Source organism: Vanessa atalanta, chromosome 2 (assembly GCF_905147765.1).
Source record: "Vanessa atalanta chromosome 2, ilVanAtal1.2, whole genome shotgun sequence".
Taxonomy (NCBI): Eukaryota; Metazoa; Arthropoda; class Insecta; order Lepidoptera; family Nymphalidae; genus Vanessa; species Vanessa atalanta.
The window spans coordinates 2,945,736-2,968,740 of NC_061872.1; the positions used below are offsets into that span (position 1 = coordinate 2,945,736).

Genomic DNA, 23,005 nt, shown 5'->3' on the forward strand with positions numbered 1-23,005 from the left:
AGCAAGGAGTGTAGGGGCGAGATCACTGTGGGCCCCTGAGGAGTTCCACCGAGCCATTAGCGTAGCTCAGCACGGGACCCCTCCCGCAGTGGCGCAGTTGGATGCGTTATAATCGCCTCTTCGATCCGTGCCAAAAATGAACATCGCAATGTTTTTAGTCCCAAAATCCTACATACCTCAGCTCGCCCAGGGCATCCTGCTGCCTGTGGTTTTTACTGTAGTAATTTCAGGGATTTCTTTAATATAAATTTCAGGCCTTTGTACAGCAGCTGGACATTGTGTTACATTAAGTTACTGAATATCAAAAAAAAATAAATACAAATCTAAAAGGAAAGGACCTAAAGTGCCAAAATGGTACTTTTGGAAAATGTGGTTTACTAATTTAATTTGAAATGATAAGTTAATTTTTGATGTGAAAGAAAGGTCTCTGCAAGAATAAAACTCCGAAGTAGAATTTCAGTGCAACATTTTTATGTTACGTTAAAAAAAATGTTTAAGTATAATGAAAAAAAAAGGTTTTTTTAGACACTTTGTGGATTCAGCTGCACGCTCTTTTATAAATCTAACAAAAAATATACGCCATTTATGTCTATTATAATATGATACTGTATCTTTCGCTTTGAAATGTCAACGTCTTAGCTCGTATTTTGCGTTTGAACGTTTTTCTTTAATAATTTATCTGAAAAATGAGCAAGTCTATGAAACTCTTCAAAGAAATGAACCATAAGCTATCACAAAGTGTTGCGAAGTATAAGTTTCATGAAATCGAATCTTAGAAGTTTATAGTTGAATTTTTCAGTGAGTCCATAGTTAAAGTCTATGTTAGTCAAAGTCTTTAATTTAAAGTTCGACTTCTCAAAGAATCCACTTTGCTTAAAAGCAGTGGATTATAATAATTTTAATTCTACATACAAATTATCTCCGCCTGTCGGCTGCTCTTTCACGGCAAACCGCTGAACCGATTTTGATGACATTTTGTATGAAGCAAACTTGAACGCGAGCGAAGTGGCGGGTGACATTTAGTATGAACACAATTTAGTATTTTTCAAATGTCGTCACTGTTTATATTACGCAACCCTCAATTATTATTTTTTTTTTTTATTTATGTATAATAATTTATGGATGCGATTTCTACTTAGCAAAGAAACCGCTTTATTGTGTATTTTATTACTACTTTTAACTCTATTTATAAAACCAAATAGGATAAAATAGGATAGTAACATTAATGTAGTCAAAATAATTAAAGAATGAAGTAAAAACTGAACTAAGTTATAATGAATTGGTCCCAATCTCATACTAAAGATCTAAATATATTTAATACTAAAGACTAACGAGTTCCATAAATGTTTCAATTACGACGTTTATGCATGTTACCGATTTTTTTATGAAACATAATATTAATTAACCAATATTAGTTAACCAGTCTGGAGTTATTTCTTAATAAGAAATATCGTCTTAAAACGAAATAATTAATAATTCCGTTTAATTAATTATGTATACATCTAAAGTGTGACGCTGAAATCACTTTGCTTGGAGAAATGACGCGTCCAAAGTTAATTGAAAATTTGAATGAAATATTGTAGAGACTCAGAAAACATTGCCTAGATGGTGTGGCGTGTTTACACTATGAGCCAAGGGTCCCTAAGCTCGAGGCGAAATGTCTTGCAGGGATATCTAGGCGCATTTCATAATCACATACGTTTTTTTATGTTAATTTATATATTAAACATCGTTATTACGACTTGAAATTAACTTTTATTTAATACATAAAAGTTATGTGTTGTATACTTGCTTCACTGGTCCTAATATACCAGATACAAGAGTCCCGAGTTACGAGTGAGGATATTTATAAAAATCAGGTTTGTGGAAAGGTATATTACGATCAAAGTGTTGCTAAGGGCCCGGAACTTATATCAAAGAAGCCGATTCACTCTTGCGAACATGTTTCTTAAGCATTTAATTTTTTATAATATAAGTATTATATATTATGTGGTTTGGATGTAATTATAGTTTTAAATAATGGTGTATCATCGTCGAAACAAGTCGCCTTTAAAATGTATTATAGTTTTCGACTGAGTCGCTCGAAGTATTTGACGATTTTCAGTTTTCACAGCTTATTCGTATTGATCCAAACTGTATTTAGTAAATATCAACTACAAAGATTTGATATTTCAATTTTAATGTATATTTTTGCGGGAAGAAATCTTCTATAAGTTCTTAAAACACACACACACACACACACACACACACACACACACACATCAGCCCACATTCGTCCACTGCTGGACATAGGCCTCTCCTAATGCACGCCACCTTGCCACCACGCCAGGTCTAAAAATGTTTTGTTCAAATTTTTTAAAGATTATTATTCAAAAAGGCTGAAAAAATAATCATGTTACATACGATATTACGTGGTTATAAATTGAATATTATACGTGATGAAAAAAAAAAAACAAAATAGAGAATAGACAAAAGACTTGTTACCAAAGTATTCTCGAACTACTTAAAAAAACCAAAAGAATTATACGCATATTGCATATTAGTCATTATTAACCTCGTTGAGCGTTAAATAGAAAGGGGATTTTAAAAAATGAATACCCTATAACCATCTACGGACAGTACTGCGTAAATTGGTCATAATCCCTTACGGATAAGTTCAGTAGTGTTCGCGTGATTGCCGTACAGAAAAAAAAACATATAATGGTTATACATTACCTATATTAAATGGATCGAGATCGCCATGTAATTTGTACTCGTGGAGTTTAAGCGACGGTCGTGAGCAAAAAAACCAAATGTGATTAATTTGTGTGAGATCGTACTACCGGAGCCGAAAATGTTGACCTTTATCTATGTACTAAAAAAAACTTGCAATCGTTGAAGATATCGATGTTATATATACACACAAATAAATATACCACAAAAAATTTTCTCCTTTTATTTTTAGAAATGTAAATTCGTCAGCTGTGAGCTGAAGGTTATACATATCCTAATAAAATAAATTGCATTGTTCGGTAAAAATTGACGAAGATGTCGAGGAATATACAAAAGAAGGCTCATCCTTTTTAAATATTTTAATAGGTAAATAAAAAACATCATGTGATAAAATTGTGTTTTATAAAATATATATCAACATTTTACTATCCTTAAAGGTTGGCAACAATGTTTACAAGTCAACGGAGTGTACCAAAAGAGATAATGATGGCTTTATTATCCATAAAAAGTACCCGGGTGAGTAGCGAAGGGTTCTTTGCTCTCACACACGGTAAATAAAACAAATAAATGGGTTGGTATCAACCACTCACTAGTTAGTCCGCCAAACGTCAATACTTCTTATTGGTGTACTCCTGTTTAAAGACATTGATGTTTAATTCTAAAAATGCATTAATAGATAAATGCCATAGAATTTTTTTGGCCATTTTATTATTTCACACTTCTAACCCGAACTTATACGGTTACTGCTCATCGTAGTGGTAGCTGTAGGATATCTTGGGACCGTGGATGTTTGAGGTGGTGGCCTCGCGTGTTTTACTTGAGATAGCCCTGAGGAGGATGGACGGACAGGGGAGCCGGAATTGCTTCTCACTGCCGTACGTACTAGGGTAGTGAAATAAAAAGTGGAGAAACGAGATCACCTTAGCTCCCTTAGGAGAGCTCCGCCAACCCATGTACGGAGCACAGCACGGAAGAATTCACGGATGCGTTATATGAACTCCCATAGTCTCTCTGATCCAGGTTTCCACTGGTTGAAACAAAAGGGTGACTGGAAAATCCTAAATCTAAAATTTTGGAAAATATGAACGATTTTTGCAAAATCGTCCAAATCATAAATTAATTAGGCGATATTATAGGCACCTTTAATAAAACATTTCAAAATTCACCGTGGTTGGTTTTTTCAATTATTTTCATAATACTATTCCACTAATGCGTTATAATTGTGGATCTCTTTAGTCTTAATATGACAAATAATTGGGAGCGAGTGAGCCGGGACGTGACAATAAAGAACCGATTAACGTTGTTGCGATCTAGCGTTCTGAATAGCGACAACATAAATCGCTATTCCCCTTTAGCACTAAGCCGAAATAAAATCTAAAATTAAAAAAATCTAACCTAAAATCTGTTGCTTTGCATGTTGCGGTTGGACTTACTGTCCTAAAATATCTGTTATTTATGTAAGTTATCGTGACGCACAAGGAGTTTTTTTAAAGCCGTACTATCGTATTATATTACTATGCATTAATATATCTTCTTTCATGTCCATTCACGTCTCGAGTGCGAACCACATGAAACCTAAAATCAGGTTCATAGAACTTTTCGACTCACACATTTCTTGAAGGCTAATACCTTAACAGCCTAGTGTGAGGTAAAACTAACCTTGAGTTAATAATTATCTCCTGACTAGTCAACTGCAAGGGACATATTTTAGTGCAAATGTATGTAAAGAAACAAAAGTTCAACATCAACACATGCTGATTTTCTGTTTTCTCACGCTCATAAGACGACACGATCGGAAAGTATTCAGGTGAAATTTGAGAATCTCATCGGAATGAAACTCTGCTAACATCAAATCCAATCCTTTGATTTTATTTATACGTCTATATAGAATGTCAAAGCTGAGAATACGACGAAAAAATGTATGCCCACACTAGTTTTATACGACGTTTAGCGAGTGTCAAGCCTAGTTGTCATGCACACTAAGATAATAAAGTTTCCTATCCTATCGATCTAGATATATAATCTAAGCCACTAACTTGATAGTGTCAGATCCATGATTTAAACCATGGTCGTCGAGATCTGCCTTATGAATTACAAGAATGAGACCAGCGAGGCGAAAAATAACATTTTGTGGTTGATTTTTTTATTAGACATGCTACATCGGTAAAAGTAAAAAACTTACATTATCAACTTTAATTACAACAATTACGACGCCCATAAACTTCACTTCTCTAAAAAATAGTGCTATGGTTACAGCATGCCCTATTCTTAGGGCCTATTTAACAATTTATGGGCAATAAAGATTCCAATTTCGTCTTAGCTATCACTAGGATTAGGTTATAATAAAGAAATAATCTTTTCATAACAAGCAAATTCTAGTAGTAAAATTTACGGCCCAGCGTATTATCTCTTTATAAATATTACAATATCCTATGGATTATTCAACTGAAGATGAATTATAAACATAAAAAACAGTTGTAAAACAATCACTACTGGCTATAGCCAATATTGTGTACACTCTAGATTACGCTACAAGGCTTAGAATAATAAAATAAATCGAAATAAAGCCGTTCTTACATTTATATTTATAGCCATTATAGAAAAGCTGTGAGTAAGCGGACGTATACACTCGAAGTTACGTAATACCCACTATTCTTTTGAACAAATAAAAGTCTGTTAAGTGTATGTAAAATAGACGTAATGTTCCTCGTTATGTTAAAAATCCGTTCTTACTTTATACCAAGTGGTTTTTATAATGTTTATGCCTCGCTATTTTTGAACCGAAGCTATTTAATGCTCGTTTGGTATTGGGCGAGGATCGTGGCTGTGCAACGTATCTTATTGGCTGGGCAGCGCATACCGCCATGTGCCAGTGCATTTTGCAAATATGAGAGAACGATATAAAGTTTTAGAAAGAGAGAGAGAGAGAAAGAGAGAGAGAGGTAGCTTTAGAAGAATGTCTATTACATGCCAATTGTAGTTCGCGTAGATAACTTCTAAATAATAATTGAATATTATATTTAACTTAAATACATTTTATTTCATAACAATATTTTCCATATTTAGTTCTACTTAAACTGTTTTAACTCTACTAAATAATTAACAAATCATGTAGTATTTTTTTTAATACTGACGTACTTATATTATTTATAATTGAGTGTAAGCAGAAATTAATAAAATATAAGTACCAGATTTAAATTTTGTCCTAACATAAAGTTTTACTTAGTTTGTGTGAAAATGAAGAAAAAAAAATGTATTCGACGCTTGAAGCGACGTTAATGAGCTCGCATTGACAGTTGAGTTCGTTTGTGGCAAATGTATGCGGAAAGTTATAATCAATCATGAATATGCTAACGAGGGATGGTCGGTCACCTGGGTTGATTGCTACGAGACACTACTGCGCAGCTGGCTCACCCGATGTCATAATCGGATTTATAGTTATCAACAATAAAGTCACACTTATATCAATATATTTCTTATTATTACTTTATAGTATTAATTAAAGTCTCCAACGGCTTCTGTATCTAGTAATCAAAGTCAAAGTCATAGTCAAAAATCTTTATTCAATATAGTGGTGATTACACCTTCTTATTGATAGTCAAAAATCTACCACCGCTTCGGAAATTAAAACCTCGGACCTGAGAAGAACCGGCGAAAGAAATTCAGAGAGATATATATATTTTTTTAATTTAATTTTCACAAGTATAGATTTCATGTTTTCATGTACAAGGGTAAGAAAAGGTTCGTCACCTTAAGATCTATTTTCGTGTGCATAGTAAGAGCGATAATCTGCTTTACCGATAGAGTATGACGTATTGGGTTAGAAAAGGTTCGTCATCTTAAGATCTTTTTTCGTGTGCTCAGTATGAGCGATAATCTGCTTTACCGATTGAGTATGACATATTGCGTCGCAATATCATAATAAGTCGCATCTAGCAAAAATAAAATAGCGTTTAAAAGCTATATATACTCGCATCTAGTAAGCCTCTAATTGTTACAGTCGGCTGTCGGTCGCCGTCAATCGGGATGATAATTACAAATAACTTTTCATTAAACCTCATAGCCCTTCGTGAATGCTCGTGTAACATTGGAGATTAGTACATTGTCTTGTCTCTTATAAAAGAGAGTGCACAGTAGTAATCCTACTTCCTACTAATATTATAAACACGAAAGCGAAAGTTTGTGTGTATGGATCTGGCTGATTTCTCTAGGATGTATGTTTGTAACTCTTTCACTTGAAAATACTGAACGGATTTGGATAAAATTGGCACACAGATAGAATATGTACTGGAATAATGTATAGGACACTTTTTATTCCAGAAAAACATAAAATCTCTCGGGAACGCGGGTAAAACCACAGGACGGAAGTAGTAAATAAAATAGCAAAAATAAATAGTAATTATAGTAAAAATTTTTCATTTAAACAAATCTTATTTTTTTTATTAAAAAACGAGTGTATCCGTCGTTCGTATCAATCACAGTTTGTAGTCGCTGTCGCATTGAACCACCAAGGTGAGAGTATATTTCGATTCCTCTGAAGTCCTTCCAGACACTTCGGTAATGTTCTACGACAGTTGCTTTGGTTCTATCGATATTATCCACCGCTGCACCATCAAACCCCATAGATTTTCGATAGTGTATATCCGCCGCTTTTGCAGGCCAAGGAATCACCACCACTTCCCGGAGCCGATGGAACCACTCATCACACGTCATTACATTAACCATCATTTAAAATAACGGCCGAATAATATTACAAGCGTTTTTATTCTAAGATTGCAAGATATTGCATGAAAATATATAACAATAACACACCTTGACAATTCAGTAGAAGATGTCATGTCTAATTTAAATTTTGTAATGACAAATTAGGCCATAAAAAAGTTTTTATGTTGATATGACACTAGACGTAGTCCAAAGATGTTACACTATTTTGAACCCAGTTATCATACTATGTTAGTTTAATTTTATATGCAGTTTTCTGTTTAGTGCTTTAGATTCAAAAGGTACTAAGAGTCTACGACTTGATAAAGGAATGAATTTGAAAACTGACGAAAGTTTTCTTCCTCTGACTGTACATTAACAATAAACATATTTTCGATATTTGAAACAGCCTGGAGGCGATCTCATTCCCAAGGTGTGTAATCAACTAAATATTAGCGTCAATCTCAGAAACTAAAACGATATACGATATATTCAGAGGAAGCTAACCATGCTGTATAAGTTATGAATATTTTATAAAAATTAGCTAAAGTTAAGATGATACTTGTCAATTGTGTCGGATAATATCCTGTGATGACAGGATTACGTTACAGGACGTAACGTTTCTTTTGAAGTATTAAAGGTATGTCTGTATCATCATACAGACATACCTTTAATACTTCAAAAGAAACGTTCATGGCTCTATATCTCTACCTTCTAAGTACTACTCGGTCAAATTCAAAGATACACTCCAAAGGCCGGCAACGCACCTGCAACCCCCCCTGGTGTTGCAAATGTCCATGGGCGGTGGTAATCACTTTCCATCATGTGAGCCTCCTGCTCGTTAGCCTCCTATAATATAAAAAAAAAAATATTCTGTAAGAATTACTGTCTTATGGTGATAAGTTATTTTGATACATGAATCCTTAAAAAAAACATTAAAATTATGTCGCATACCACTTTTTGACATTTCTCGATCAGTTTTCGAGTGTATATCCAAATCCAATAATCGATGTATATCCAAGATTATATAAAAAGAGAAACTGGCCAAAGATCTAACAGGGCTTGCATTATCACATTAAAACCCAATAATGTATACAAACGTACAATACGGTGGATTTCGGATATGAGTTAGCTGTAGACAAAAATCTAATAAGGTTTCGAAAATAAATTAACCTATAACCGAGGTAATCGACTAAAAAGGCTCTCGACTCCAAGTACCAGACTTTATAACTCCCCAAAGCGCAATTAATCGTAACGACGTACGGACAGAGTAATAGAAGCGGTTTCTATTCATTGTTATTATTCCAAAAACCATAATTACCAAAGTACTATTTTATGTTAACTATAAAGGGAAACGTTATATATTAAAAGACAAAGCATGTTAATACAATTATAATTATTAATACCTTATTTCGTGACTTCCCTGATAATTCGAAAGCTAAGCTTACTACTGCACACTGTTATATGTACTATCGCTAAACTGAACTAATATAGGACCGATGTCGCATGAAACATCGTTATATTTACTCGTCGCCTGTAAATTAAATTACTCTACTACTACTCTACTCTTCAATAAAAATAAATTATTGTTTATGGTTTTACGATAAATATGATCAAATGGTACGCCTTGCTAAATCAAATGGGAGGGATTTTTTACTCAAAATTATACTGCAAGAATAGCGTATGCCGCCTTTTAGTTACCAGTAAAAGAGTTATTTAATTAAATCAAATAATTTTCGTTGATATGCTTTTCTAAAAATCGAAAATGACATTTCCAAAACCAGAAAACTTACATTAACATGGTCTTAAAACAATTCGTTAAAGCAACTGAATTCGCAATTTACTATCCGATTTCAGAATATATAACATAAATTATGAAGTCATATATGAATAAAAATACAGGCCAACATAACATCAACTTGTTTACATTTATTATTTTCTTCGTCTATAAAAACAGTTAACTGACGCAACGTATTACGATAAAACATAGCGCGGTAATGGAGTCAATAAAAATAGATACAATAATTTTATTTTCACAGCCCTCGACAGTAATAAATATAGAACTACGTTTCGAATATTCAATTGTTGCCAATACATAAATTCTTTTGGCAAATATGCCAAGCTTCCGATCATCCCTCCACTTCCTGAATTTGTTAATATAATATTACGAACGTTACGTTTTATGTTTACGTTTGCAATTGTTATTAGAGTTTCTCTTTACTAACTTTTCAATTACGTTTAGAATCATGTTAAGGGCCGGAGCTGACGCGGAAAAAGCTGAAGCGAACAAACGGCGTAAATATTTTCCTCTTATACCTAAATTATAACTTTGTTCCGCTTGCAGTTGAGACACTTGAAACTTGGAGTAATAGTGTAGTTATTATATAGCCTCCACTGATGACACAGGGTTTATCCAGAGAATTGGAATTGTGATTCAACGGGGAAATACTGGTAGCGTTCTTGCCACCATACAACGCGACCATGATTTATATAGAATTTACATTGTATACATTTTTAATTAATATTTTTTACATTTAAATCTCCAATGAGTTACGTATGATCTTCGCCTACAAAGTGTATCTATTTAATGACTTCTATTTCCTCATGACAAGACATGAAAAATGTAATTAAAAAGAAAACTGTACGCAAGAGCTTTTATTAAAAGCTGAAGTGAATACGAAGTACAATTTAGTTTCAACTAAATTACGAATGTCAAACGCAAACGGCCTGGCTCTGCCGTAATGGCTCCCCTCGTCTACTAATTTACTCAAATGAGTTTGTTTGTCAGGAATCTTTTAATGTCACTCTTATTTTATTTTATTTTTCTGTTGAAAATTGCTTGGTCGACTAGCAAGCGAACCACCTGGTAGTAAGTGGTTATCAACCATTAGCGAAATAATAAGTATGTCTTATATTAACAATGGGCCACTAACCTTGGGAACTGAGATGTTAGTGATGTCTTTCTTGTCTGTACTTACACTGGCACTGTCACTGACAGCAATAAGAATTGGGTTTTGGCAGAATATATGATGAGTGGGTGATACCCAAACGATTTACCAACCTTACACCACATAAATGATTCTTATAAAATACATTCAACATAATTTACAAGATATATAAGAGCAATACTGTTTTATGTATTATAAAAACTAATAACATTATTGAGGCGATGATTTAAATATGAAAGACCACAGTGGCGTGCATTTGGAGAGGCCTATGTCCAGCAGTGGACAAATATGGGGGGCTGATGTGATGTCATGTGATGATTTAAATATTAAATTTAGTTAACTTATATGATAAAAGTCTAGTCTAGCGATTGTGAACGTACGAATCTTAATTATATTATTAGATTTCATAAGAGTAGATTCAGATAATGAAGAGACTGTTTAGTGCGGGATTACTAAGACTGACTAAAAAAAAAATTCTGTAAGAAGATATTTTGATCGTGGAAACACGTAACTATAAAAAAAATCACTTGTTTACTTTCTTAGAAAATTGCTGGTTGGCTGTTTCTCCGCTACTGCTGGTTCAGGCGCTTACATAGCCGATATTTGTAACTTGTAATTCCTTTAGCAGACTTTTAGACCCACCCTGTTGAGATGACTCCCTCCATCTCACCCCGTGTCATTCCTGACGTAACTACTAGGTTTTTCGTGTAAACATGCCAATCAAATGAATTAGATTATGAACATATACTTTGTCTTGCAAAAATAACGAAAGACGAACGATCGATCAATGACTGCGGTAACGTCGACGCGACATAAAACGTTCGCCCATCAGCTTCGCCCACACTCCCATCGAGGTATTGACGCTTGTCAACAATGCAATTGCATCACGTTACTTCTACGATACAAATCTACATGCGAGTGTATTGCGTGTTAATTGCATTGGCCTTAATTATGTACTTTATTAACTCCTCATTTGGAGGTTATCGTACTTGGTCGCATTAATTATATTAAATAAGATTGAATTTTAAGTTGAATTTTTTTTTTTTTTTTTAGCATTAGTAGCCCGTACACGTCCCACTGCTGGGATAAAGGCCTCCTCTCCCTTTGAGGAGAAGGTTTGGAGCATATTCCACCACGCTGCTCCAATGCGGGTTGGCGGAATACACATGTGGCAGAATTTCGTTGAAATTAGACACATGCAGGTTTCCTCACGATGTTTTCCTTCACCGCCGAGCACGAGATGAATTATAAACACAAATTTAGCACATGAAATTTCAGTGGTGCCTGCCTGGGTTTGAACCCGAAATCATCGGTTAAGATGCACGCGTTCTAACCACTGGGCCATCTCGGCCCAACTAAGTTGAATTTAATTTAATCAATAGTAGGATTATTTTTATATCAAATAAAAAGTCAGGTGCAAAACGCAGTACGATAGCGACTCGTGTAGAAATATAAATAAAATAATTATTATTTACGAGCGCGAGAAAACCAATATCAAATTCAATCAATGAGCATTCTCCTTCGGTAAGTCTCCTGCGTTCTGAGGAGATCTCGTTTCTGTATTAGGATTATTTATCTGTGTGTAACTTGTATTTGTGTATATGTGTGTTTAATTTGCACTACTGTATGTATTCTAAATTACTTTCAACCGATATACAATTATAAAAAGGAAAAACGATTAATTTTAACGAATAATTTTCAAAATTAGATTCAGTGTTTTTATGCGGTTTTATTTAGCTCGACCCGTATATTCATATATTTAAAATCCACCGTGTCAGTAAACTGAAAGAAAACTTAGCTTGGCAGATTTTTACGGTCGGTCGTCTGTTTAATCCTAACCCACCTTGAGAATGTTTTTATAGAGGATTTTTCTTCTTATCATACGGAAGGTTGAAGCGCGTACATGCGCGTCTGATGAATGCGTTTAACAATTCCCCTAGTCGGCTTTTACGACTCCCACGGGCTGCGATGGCCCTAATATACTCTGGCGTAGTATACACACGACACCTGGCTGTCAGTATTATACTGTGTAAGATTTCCTTATATTATAAAATATAATTACAATTAGATAATTGAAAAAAAAAAAATTTGGAATTTTGTACACTTTGCACATAATGCTGTTAGTTTTATGTAAGTTAAAATCGATATATTTTAGAAATGTATAAAAATATTTGAAAAAGAATATCAAATTTGATTGTTAACAAATTGTTTAGGTATATTTATTTAATCACGCATACTTTCATTTAAATAAAATAATTTTTGCTTCCGTCTCAGCTCATACAAGTGATAAATGACTTAAAGCGGTCGTTGTCTACTTGAACGCGCTACTTGCATAATATAAAGGCCGACTTTTTGAACTTAAGCACGTTCTCACAACGGTATTCAACTAGCCGCCAATTTTTTTTAATGAATTCTATACATTTTAAATACTATAATAAATATTGATTATTAAAAATATAAAATAATTATTATTATTAAAAATTGGAGGAAAAATTATGTAAATTTGTATTTTTTTCTACTCTTTTTTCCATATTTTTTATTTATACCAATGAAACTCATTTATACCAAACAAAAGAAAAATAAATCGATTGATAAATATCAAGTACTACTTACTACGCTTTTTGTATTTGCTTTTATATAAACTATACCTACTATAATAATATATAAATAAATAAACAGCGTCTCCCATAATCTCTTCATTTCATTGAAGTCGGTTAATAACAGAAAAAATAGTTTATCAATCAGATGACATTTACTTCATCAATCATGAACTTGCCAAGTTTATTTTGTCGTAAAAGGTTTGACAGTTTTTGTCGACAGGTTAAATTCATGATTAATTTGTATGAAATCCTCGCAGCGTCTAGCATGCCCCGTATTATATAAAGCTGTATGGATGGATAAATATGTAGAACCCATATATTAAGTGACTGAGCCAGTATAAGATTATAACACCTTAGTTCCCAAGGTTGGGTGGAGGATCAAGCCTCTATGGATTGATATTAGCACCAATGATGTCAACAACGTTGGTGCCAATATCTGTGGGAATTGGTGACCACTAAATATCAAGTGGTCCACTTCCCAATCTGCTTTTGTTAAAATAAGCACAATAGTACATAAGCGTTGATAGTGAATTAACGGTTATACACTATTGTGTTATATGGTGAAGAAAACCATAGTGAGGAAACCTGTATGTTTCCAATGAAATTATGTCACATTTAAATACTATAATATACACAAGACCAACAGATTTATTGCTTTACAATGCACGATAGATAAACAGCGGTTAAATATTAATAAAAACTCAACCTTTTTGGACCAATAAATTTTGGTTTTTAAAACCAAGGTCGAAATTTGCTTACATAACCGAATAGACTCAGGTAACAGTGTGCTATATTTATAATAAGTTAAATAATTTCTCTTTTTTACTTTTCATTATTGTTACAGGGTCCAGGATGGCTGATAACAACGTCAGTTTTAGTACAAGATGTTCCGCGACAGACGCAGTAAGTATTTCAAGTTTCTTATGTTAATTTGTTAACTTATTCCCAATTACGTTAAGTTGTTCGTATGGGTAGAACATCAACGTAGTATATTTACTAATATAATATAAAGCTAGACTAAACTTTTATATATTTAATTTAAGCTCTTTTTATCTAGCTAAATTTGTATATTTTATAAATTTATAATTTAAAGTATATAGTATATATTAGGTTGAAATTATAATTTTAATTATGTTTTTTTTTTTTAAACTTTTCAATATTTATGTTGAAGAAAAAAAGAGAACGGAGACCTGTGGCAGGCCTATCAAGTTCCACCCACTCGTCATTTATTCCACGAAATAGCAATACTTCATATTAGAAAACTTAGTATTCATTATTACTATACATATATATGTATATACTACCAAATTGCATAGCTTATTTAAAACATTTTATAGCTATATAAGTGAATGCTGAGTGAGCCAGTGTAATCACAATTACATTACATCTTAAATCATTCGGGTTTTAAACCATTAATGATGTAAAAAGTATAGAAAGACAAAGATTACTTTTTGCAGTTGTAGTCTCTAAGGAGAAAGGTACTACCAACAGATAGTTCATTTGATCATCTGAACGATGACTAACCAACTGTTATTATAAGATAGAACAGTAGAAAAATAGTAGAGAAGCAGAATAGGCTACAAACCTCCTTAACAAGAGGAGGCGTTTGCCCAGCAATGGAAAATTATACATTAATTATATTCAGATTTAAAGTTGAATATTTTTCAACAAAGATTAAATTAACGCTTAATGATATAATTGAAAATTTGAGAATAAAACGTCGAAAACTTTAGTGAAACACGCGACACACCGTGTACAATATAATGGACAACGTCAAATCTCAAGCATTAAACTGGCTTTTACGGAATCAAGTCTTTCCTTGAAACGTAGTGACGTTTAATGTAATATTCTTGTAATTCGTAATAGTGATAATAAAGCAATGCGTAGAAATACGATAACGATATATGACGATCAGGAATATGAGGAATAGTGACTCTTTAATTCATAATTGTTAACTTCATAAATGAACAAACTGCTGAAGGCACGTCTTACGTAGGTTATATATTTGAGAAGCACTGGTCGCAACAAAGAAATAAACTAAAGACGACTAAAGAATCTCAACACAGTTTTCTATTTGCTCAAGTTAAGTGGCGCCGAGTTACTTGCCTAGTCGCCTTCACCCCGATACGTCCGTTACAAACAACGGTTAATAGGTTAAGGAGTTGTTCTATTTAAAAGCTTCCTACGGTAAATACTTTTAAGTGTACAAATACAATCGAACTCTTTGTGCAAGTTTTAGTTATTTAGCTAATTTGTTCTATATCTGATTGAATTATCTAATTTACAAGTCTGATTTGTTTAAGTGTTTTTTGTTACATAGACAATTTAATGAAGAAGGTTACAGACGTAAAACCACGCTACGACCCACAAGACAGTAGGAGAAAAGCTTAACGCGGCTGATACGGTCGTTTAAAGGATAAATTATCTGTAATAAAATAATTTAGTTTGTATCCTTCTTTAAAATTGTACAATAATATTGGGATGTGTACTCATTTTAATATAAATAATAAATATATTAGAAAACTCTACGTAGGTATGAGATTTAGATTCTTTACTAAGTTCATATGACCTTTTTTTGCTCTTAAAGCCAAACAAATCCATTATATTTTTTTACCTCGTAATGACATTACAAACATACTAAATATTATATATCGTGCGCTACATTTGAAACATTAAAAATTGTAGGATGAGCTCACCAAAATGTTCAACAGACATAAACATATACCAATAATCCTTAAATAATGATACTTTTAAACATCATTTATTTTAAAAAATATTGCTAGATAGACCAACGGCAGCTCTAGGCTTTTTTGATTATTATATTTTGTTTGTAGAATGTTACTGTACAAAGCTTAAACAGGCATTTTCTTATTGTGAATTTAGTGAACGAAAATTGATCATGTTTTGGACGTAATTGGACAATTTTTTTGTACATTATACCAGTGTGTTTCGTTCATCGATATTGGATAATCACATAGTAATATATATATATGTATATATATATATATATATATATATATATATATATATATATATATATATATATTAATAACAACGAAAATCTTGAAAATGAAATACCTATATACCTACAACTAAAATTTAAAATTGTTGTCCTTCTGTCGGTTTGTTTTTCCGGGTAATCTCCGAAACGAACGAATCTATTTTGACGTGACTTTCATTTTGATAAAACAATTATATTTTTACACGAAAAATACAACCAAAAAATATCTGTTCGGACAGAACAAAGTTCGTCGGGCCTCGATAATTTTACATATAATTCTAGATTTATTCATTCAAGAAGGCGCGGGTCTTCACTTTATAATACTATAGTCGTGCACACTACATTCATGCAGAGTAAAAGTACAGACAGCAAAAAGTATTAGAGATGTTGTATTTGTTATTTAAGTTACTAAAAGTAAAACAGAATAGCGCGCCTTCGTGAGCGAATAGATCTACGAGTATATTATATTATATATTAATATATCGATTAAAAATAAAATAAGTTGATACATGATAGTACAACAATACAGAGAAGCTTTTATGATAATATAAATTACATATTGATGATAAGGGAATAGTTTAATATATAAACTCAAGGAGCTATGGTATATTTACAAGCTTATTTTGCTTTTTTTCTTGAACAATATTTTTTCTGCGTACATAAAACACACACACCTTTGAATTCGCCCTATTGTTTTTGTTCCAATTTTGTTTTATCTATGCATAAATAATCTAAGAGTTAGGATCGTTTTGTAAAAAATAGAATCACAAAAGTTTTTTATCATTGAATTTATTAAAATCGAAATAAATCCCCGTGGCCTTCATTGGTGAGATGAGTGACGACAGTTGTCATTTTTATTTTGTATTGTATTAACTTATGAAGTCTGTAGTGTGAACAACATAAACGTTTGACAGATTTCAAATGTAAGTTAAACTCGTTTATTCCACGCTACGGTATATTAGTCTGCAATCCTATCAAACAATACGGCTGACGTAATACGGTCACGGCTGCGGAACTGCGGACATTGAACATTTAGCGAACACCCGTTCCCGTATTAAAGCGCAATTAAAACAAGATTTAGGTGTTCAGCGGTCACGCCGCTCGCTGCAATGCTGTCACGAAACAAAGTTTAAGATAAGCACAGGCTGAGAACACATGACGCCGGAATAATACGACCAAAAACCAAAGGCTGTCGTGTTGAGACTAATGACACTGCAAAGCGTCGAATTTTTAACCTATGCGACTATTATAATAAATCTAATTATTAAGATAATACTTGGTGGTAGGGCTTTGTGCAAGCCCGTCTGGGTAGTACCACCCACTCATCAGATATTCCACCGCCAAACAGCAGTACTCAGAACTGTTGTGTTCCGGCTGGAAGGGTGAGTGAGCCAGTGAAACTACGGGCACAAGGGACATAACATCTTAGTTCCCAAGGTTGGTGGCGCATGTGCGATGTAAGGAATGGTTAATTTTTCTTACAGCGCCATTGTCTATGGGCGGTGGTGATCAATTACCAATTGCTCGTTCGCCTACCGGAATAATAAAAAAATATATCTGTATTCTTATCTTAATTACGTTACCAATCGATGATATACGTGTTAATAATATTAAGCTGATTAACACTTAAGTCTGTGTTACTCATGCCTGTACTCCCTCAAGTTTACTAGATATCGCATTCACATAGCTAAGCGTGATATAAGATGGCAACCCATAAAATTTTGCCTCTGGGGCTAAGGAGGGAAGGTCAATGATCTTAAATTGTAATTCATCCAGAAGGTGTAGATGAAAAATAAAATGATGTAGCGTTTTGTCGTATGTATGTATAACAATGGTCATCTTGAATTTTCTTGCCTTTATTAGTCGGAAACTAAAATAAAAAAATTAACCCAACTATCTAGCACACAATATTATGAACGCTCCTTAACCGAGCAAACTACGAACTAGTTGACCGAAATTGGGTGACAGAGTAACATTTAATTGTGTGAATATCAGTTAATTACCTTTGCAACGCGTGTTTATAATTGTCGCTCGAAATTCAAAATGCTCGAACGCTTCAATTGCCAAAAAGATGTTATTACATTAAATCTCAATCCAATTATATATACTTTGATGTTTTATTTTATCTGTGACTAATTATTGAAATAGTATTTTTTTTTTTAGTTTTGGCTTTTATTTGTGCCAAGAGGGCACAGATTATTTCGCTAATGTCACGTGCGAATTGAAATAGTATTCAGTCAGGTAATCAAATGACGTTTAATTTCATATCATACTTATAAAAATGTTTGTAATAAGTATATACTAACTACGATTGGTTATTATTTATTAACTTTGGTATTTACGTAAAACAAAAAATCTGCGAAAGCGTCAATATAGGTTAGGTTAGGTGTTACTTTTTTTATATAAAAACCTAACCTAACCGGTGACGTTAGTAGGTAAGTACCAAACGTTTTAAAATGGAATGATTATGAGATCACACCTTTACATCGCGTAAGATCTTTTCTTGTCTCAACTGTTTTGGTTCATTGTCCATTTTATGGGAAATAAAATCTTGGCCACGGCATCGTCTCGGCGTGTAACCATTAAATGAATTCGGCTGCTTAAGATTTACGGCTTGTATGTGTTCCAGTCATGTTTAATCGTACTAACGATAAATATTTTTTAATTTTATTTATAAAGGTTTACGAGTGAATGGTTCGCCAGATGGTAAGTGGCAACTTTGCCAATATAAAAAAAAAAAACTAATTATAAAAATAATATATAATTATAAAAACTACTTCTCTACCATCGGCGTACTCTTAAACATGGGGTCTAATTCACCAGTAATCGTGAGTAATCAATATTCAAACTAAAACATATATAAATATGATATGAGGTATAAAGTATGACTGTTTAGATGTAGTTTAATTGCTGACTGACCCGTCCAGACGGACTCAGCCCAACTGGTAAAAACTGATATGAATAATCGCTCTTTTACTTTATGGAGTTTACAAAATGCTCAAATTATACTGGTCTCAAATTAATAGGCTTGACCAGTGAAATTTGATTAAATGTATTATATATATAAAAAAAAAAAACATAATATTTTTTTAATTATTTTCGGAAAAATCTCGCGTAGACGTTTTATTATAATGGACAGTTAATGGTTTTCTTTAAACGTGTATAAAAAGGAACCCTTCATAGAATCAGTTTCTGGTCAGTTGAAGTTGTCAACATGTTAAATGCACATAAAATGTCGACTCACAAACACGTTGAGCACGAAAACTGTTATTTACATTCTTAATAAAGAGAGGGTAGAGTTTATTTTAGCTTGGACAGTTTTAATTAATACTACCAGTGCTCGTGTCTATTGGAAGTATTATTGACAGCCCATTAACCTAGGCTACGGACGTGGAAGCCGATTTAGTGTGTTGTCACAGACGAGTTAACGTTTGTATATAAAGCGGAATCGTCTAATGGATTAAGCGCTATATTATGGTGCTAGTGACCTTGACTCTATCCATCTTAAAACATAGACTATATTTTACTAAATTTACGTAAATATATTTACCGATTTCACGCACTTACGTTTACCTGAGGCGGAAATGAAGCCGCGAGTGAGAATATTAATGTAAAATAAAACAATATATACAAATAATAACTATAGAATAATATCTGAAACATCAAAAAAAATATTGTAGGACTTATATTTTTTGCAATGAATTATAATTTCTTTCTTAAAGAAAAAAAAACGCAATATTAAAGTATCGGAATGTTCGAATTTCAAAGCACTTAATTTGTAATTCAACTTTACTTAAGATATATTACGATGATAAAAAAAAACATCTAAAATACATATGTATCATAAAATTTATTAATTTATATTATATTGGAATCAAACAATTATCTTAGACATAATATAAGGAATAGCTTTCCTCGCCTTTAAAATATATAATAGACACATAAAAAAATACTTGTGTTAATTTTTTGTTACATCTCTGTTTACTTTTAAGAAATATTTTATGTTCAACTTTTCGGAAATGAATTTTTGTTTAATATTTACGAACACAAAAACAAAAAAAAAATTAACGAATGGAAAAATCTCTCGAAGAAATGTTTTTGTGCCGATAATACGGTTAGATAATGCGCTTTGTTCCACGCTTGTCACCGCTGCATATTCAGTTTCCGAGTGAGCGACGTCAATAAATATCCTTTAGACGTATTTGATATAAAATAATGTTACAAATATTATGTTATTAACTTTTAACTTATGATTCCATAACTAGCAGTGTTCAAGAGTATCTTTGAATAAGTGTGGACCAGGACAAATGCGATACATATATTTTATGGTAGTACATATAGAGTAAAATAATATATATTTATGTTTCAATTGTAACTAGCGACTCGCTCCGGCTTCGCACGGGTGTAACACTGATAGTAAATACGAGTATACTACAGAATGTCATTATATACAAAGTTCATAGCTTTTTGAAATAAGACAATACAAACCGCTATGTCCCTGCATTTTAAATCTGTAATATCTTCGAAAATATTCATACACCAATACCATTGAGGATTTTTTTGTAGACCTTTTTAAAGTGTACAATACTGTAGTACATTATTTTGATCTATCTTGTAGGGTTCAGCCAGCGTTTGCTATATATTTCGCATGTATTATACATATAAACCTTCCTCTTGAATCACTCTATCTATTAAAAAAAACCGCATCAAAATCCGTTGTGTGATTTTAAACAACTAAGCAGAGAGGGACAAAAAGACAACGGTACGTGACCTTGTTTTATACTATGTAATGAGCAGCAGCGAAAATGGAGTTTGACGGCATGAGAAAGCATGACGCCGTTTGCCATCACGGCATATGAGTTGGTCATATACCCATGGCGCGCCATATAATATACTTCCTCTCTCTCTACTCCCTCATGTGTCCCTTTAAAATGTATGGGACACATATATATATAATGTATTTGTAATGGTTTGATGTGAATTACAAATCAAAATCGAAATACAAAACAATTCTAATGACAATGGAAATAGACGTTGAAATTTGATTATCTTGACTATTGTTCACGACCGTTTCACTAAATACCTGAATGTTTATCAAAACACCCCGCGTTAGTTTAATGTCACGACATTAGTATACAGGTCCGTGAATCGTGAACAGCCTACATGCTTAGTGATGCGCGAATGTTGATCGATTCTGAAATGAGGAATCCATCCATCATCCAACGAGATAAATTGGGTGTGCGTGCCACTGTCACGCTAATACGATATCTGTCACGCGTTTGGTTTATTATAATATATATATCTGTTTACGAAAATGAAAAATAATTGAGGCATAATATATAAATTACGGACCAAAGCAGTTTTTGCGTAAACGTAAGCACCTTTAAATACCTGTGTTGGGCAAAGGTCTCCATATCCTTCCTTACGAGCTTAATCCAACACGCTGCTCCAATGCTGGTTGGTTCGTTGGATTCACATTTGGAAATTTACATTCGACACTTGCAAGTTTCTTCACAATGGAAAGGATTCCACCCTTCGTACGGTCCGCACACTATGCATTTTAAACACGAATTATGTATATGAAAACTCATTGGTTCTTGTCTGGGTTCGAACGCGCAATTTTTGATTAAGATTCTTTTTTTCTATGTAATCTATATATTTTCACTGAAACTAAAAGAAAAAAAAAACTTTACAAAAACTGCGTAATAAATAATTCAAAAAATAAATTTAATTGACATTCATATTGAAACGATGTTCAAAAGTTATTTAAACCCGTCACGTAAAATTCAATTTACACGTACCGAGAATAGTTTGAGGGAAATTGCATTTCTAAATATATACGTTGTTACAATATAACTAGCGATATTATATATATCTTCGAGTCTTATTTCAATCTCAAGACAGCTTTTGGCATCTGGCTTCGGTTGAGTCATTAACGAACGTGATTTAATAACGATATAATAGGAATTACATGCTCTCGAGGCCTTCATAGACCTTCATAGTATCAGTGGAGCTATTCTGTAAACAACCATTTTGTATTGCACTCGATTCCCACATGTCGTCCTGACCGATTTCACAGCGGAAAATCCCAAGGAAGACTAGCCAAATACGCAAGTTACATGTACATGTTAAACGTTATAGTGCTTAAGTTTTTGCGCAAACACAGGTGTGCACCTGTGTGTTCCTTATCTCCTTACTCTTATAATGCAATGAAACGGCAATTCCAATCAACGGCTTTACATGCTTTCCGAGGCGCGGGAATTTACACACTTGCAACTTCCACTTCTGGACGTTACTGAGAAATTCAATAGAAAAATCCAATATTTTTATCGACCCGACGTGTGGTTTGAATCTAAGTCCTCGGGATCTACGTTCTTATATCTAGTCACTAGACAAACGAGTCAGTCAATGGGGATACATAATGTTGATGCGATTGCAAAATATTGTTTCCACGGACGTTTTTGAGGTACAGTTTCACTTTTATCACTTTATTCTCCGCGATATGGTATCTTCTATTGTAAATTACCAAAAGTAACATTGTTCATTAAATTACCGAAAGTACCGAACTAAGCAATTTGCCGATTTCAAATAAAATCCTACACAATTCATTTGTAAAAACATATTTAATAATTAATATTAATATTAGCATGTATTTTGAGAATAATTTCTGTATCATAACTCAAAATGTATTCATTTAACGATACTTCAAAGACATATTTAAGAATATAGCGGGAGCCGAACAAATAGGCTTAAAGCAAGAGCGGAGGGGGCTCGTAGCGAGTAAATCATCTTGTTTCGTATTCGGCGTTTGGCGTCGCTCGGGCTGAAATAGGGCACTGGGCGCGCTGTTGACAATACTCTTCGCTCCGTAGTCAAAGTAACGAGTATTTGCATATCTATCCACTTTAAACTCAAACTAAACTTCTAATTGTAAGTGTAGTTACAGATTTACTTTTATTCTTCATACTTTATTTTTTACTTAAAAAACTACTCGTAAAATAGATTTATATCAATATGATACAAAATTATTGTCAAAATTTAGG

The 23,005-nt window shown here is 33.1% G+C and overlaps 1 protein-coding gene across 1 annotated transcript in view; it reads left to right on the top strand.

Moving 5' to 3' along the window:
• LOC125074626 (adenylyl cyclase 78C) overlaps positions 1–23,005 on the top strand; it is a 59,173-nt gene that overhangs the window by 17,342 nt on the left and 18,826 nt on the right. Inside the window, exon 3 of the mRNA XM_047686001.1 lies at positions 13,806–13,864. Within this exon, the coding sequence (XP_047541957.1) occupies positions 13,814–13,864 (51 nt within the window). The 5' untranslated portion in view covers positions 13,806–13,813. The remainder of the gene's footprint in view (positions 1–13,805; positions 13,865–23,005) is intronic.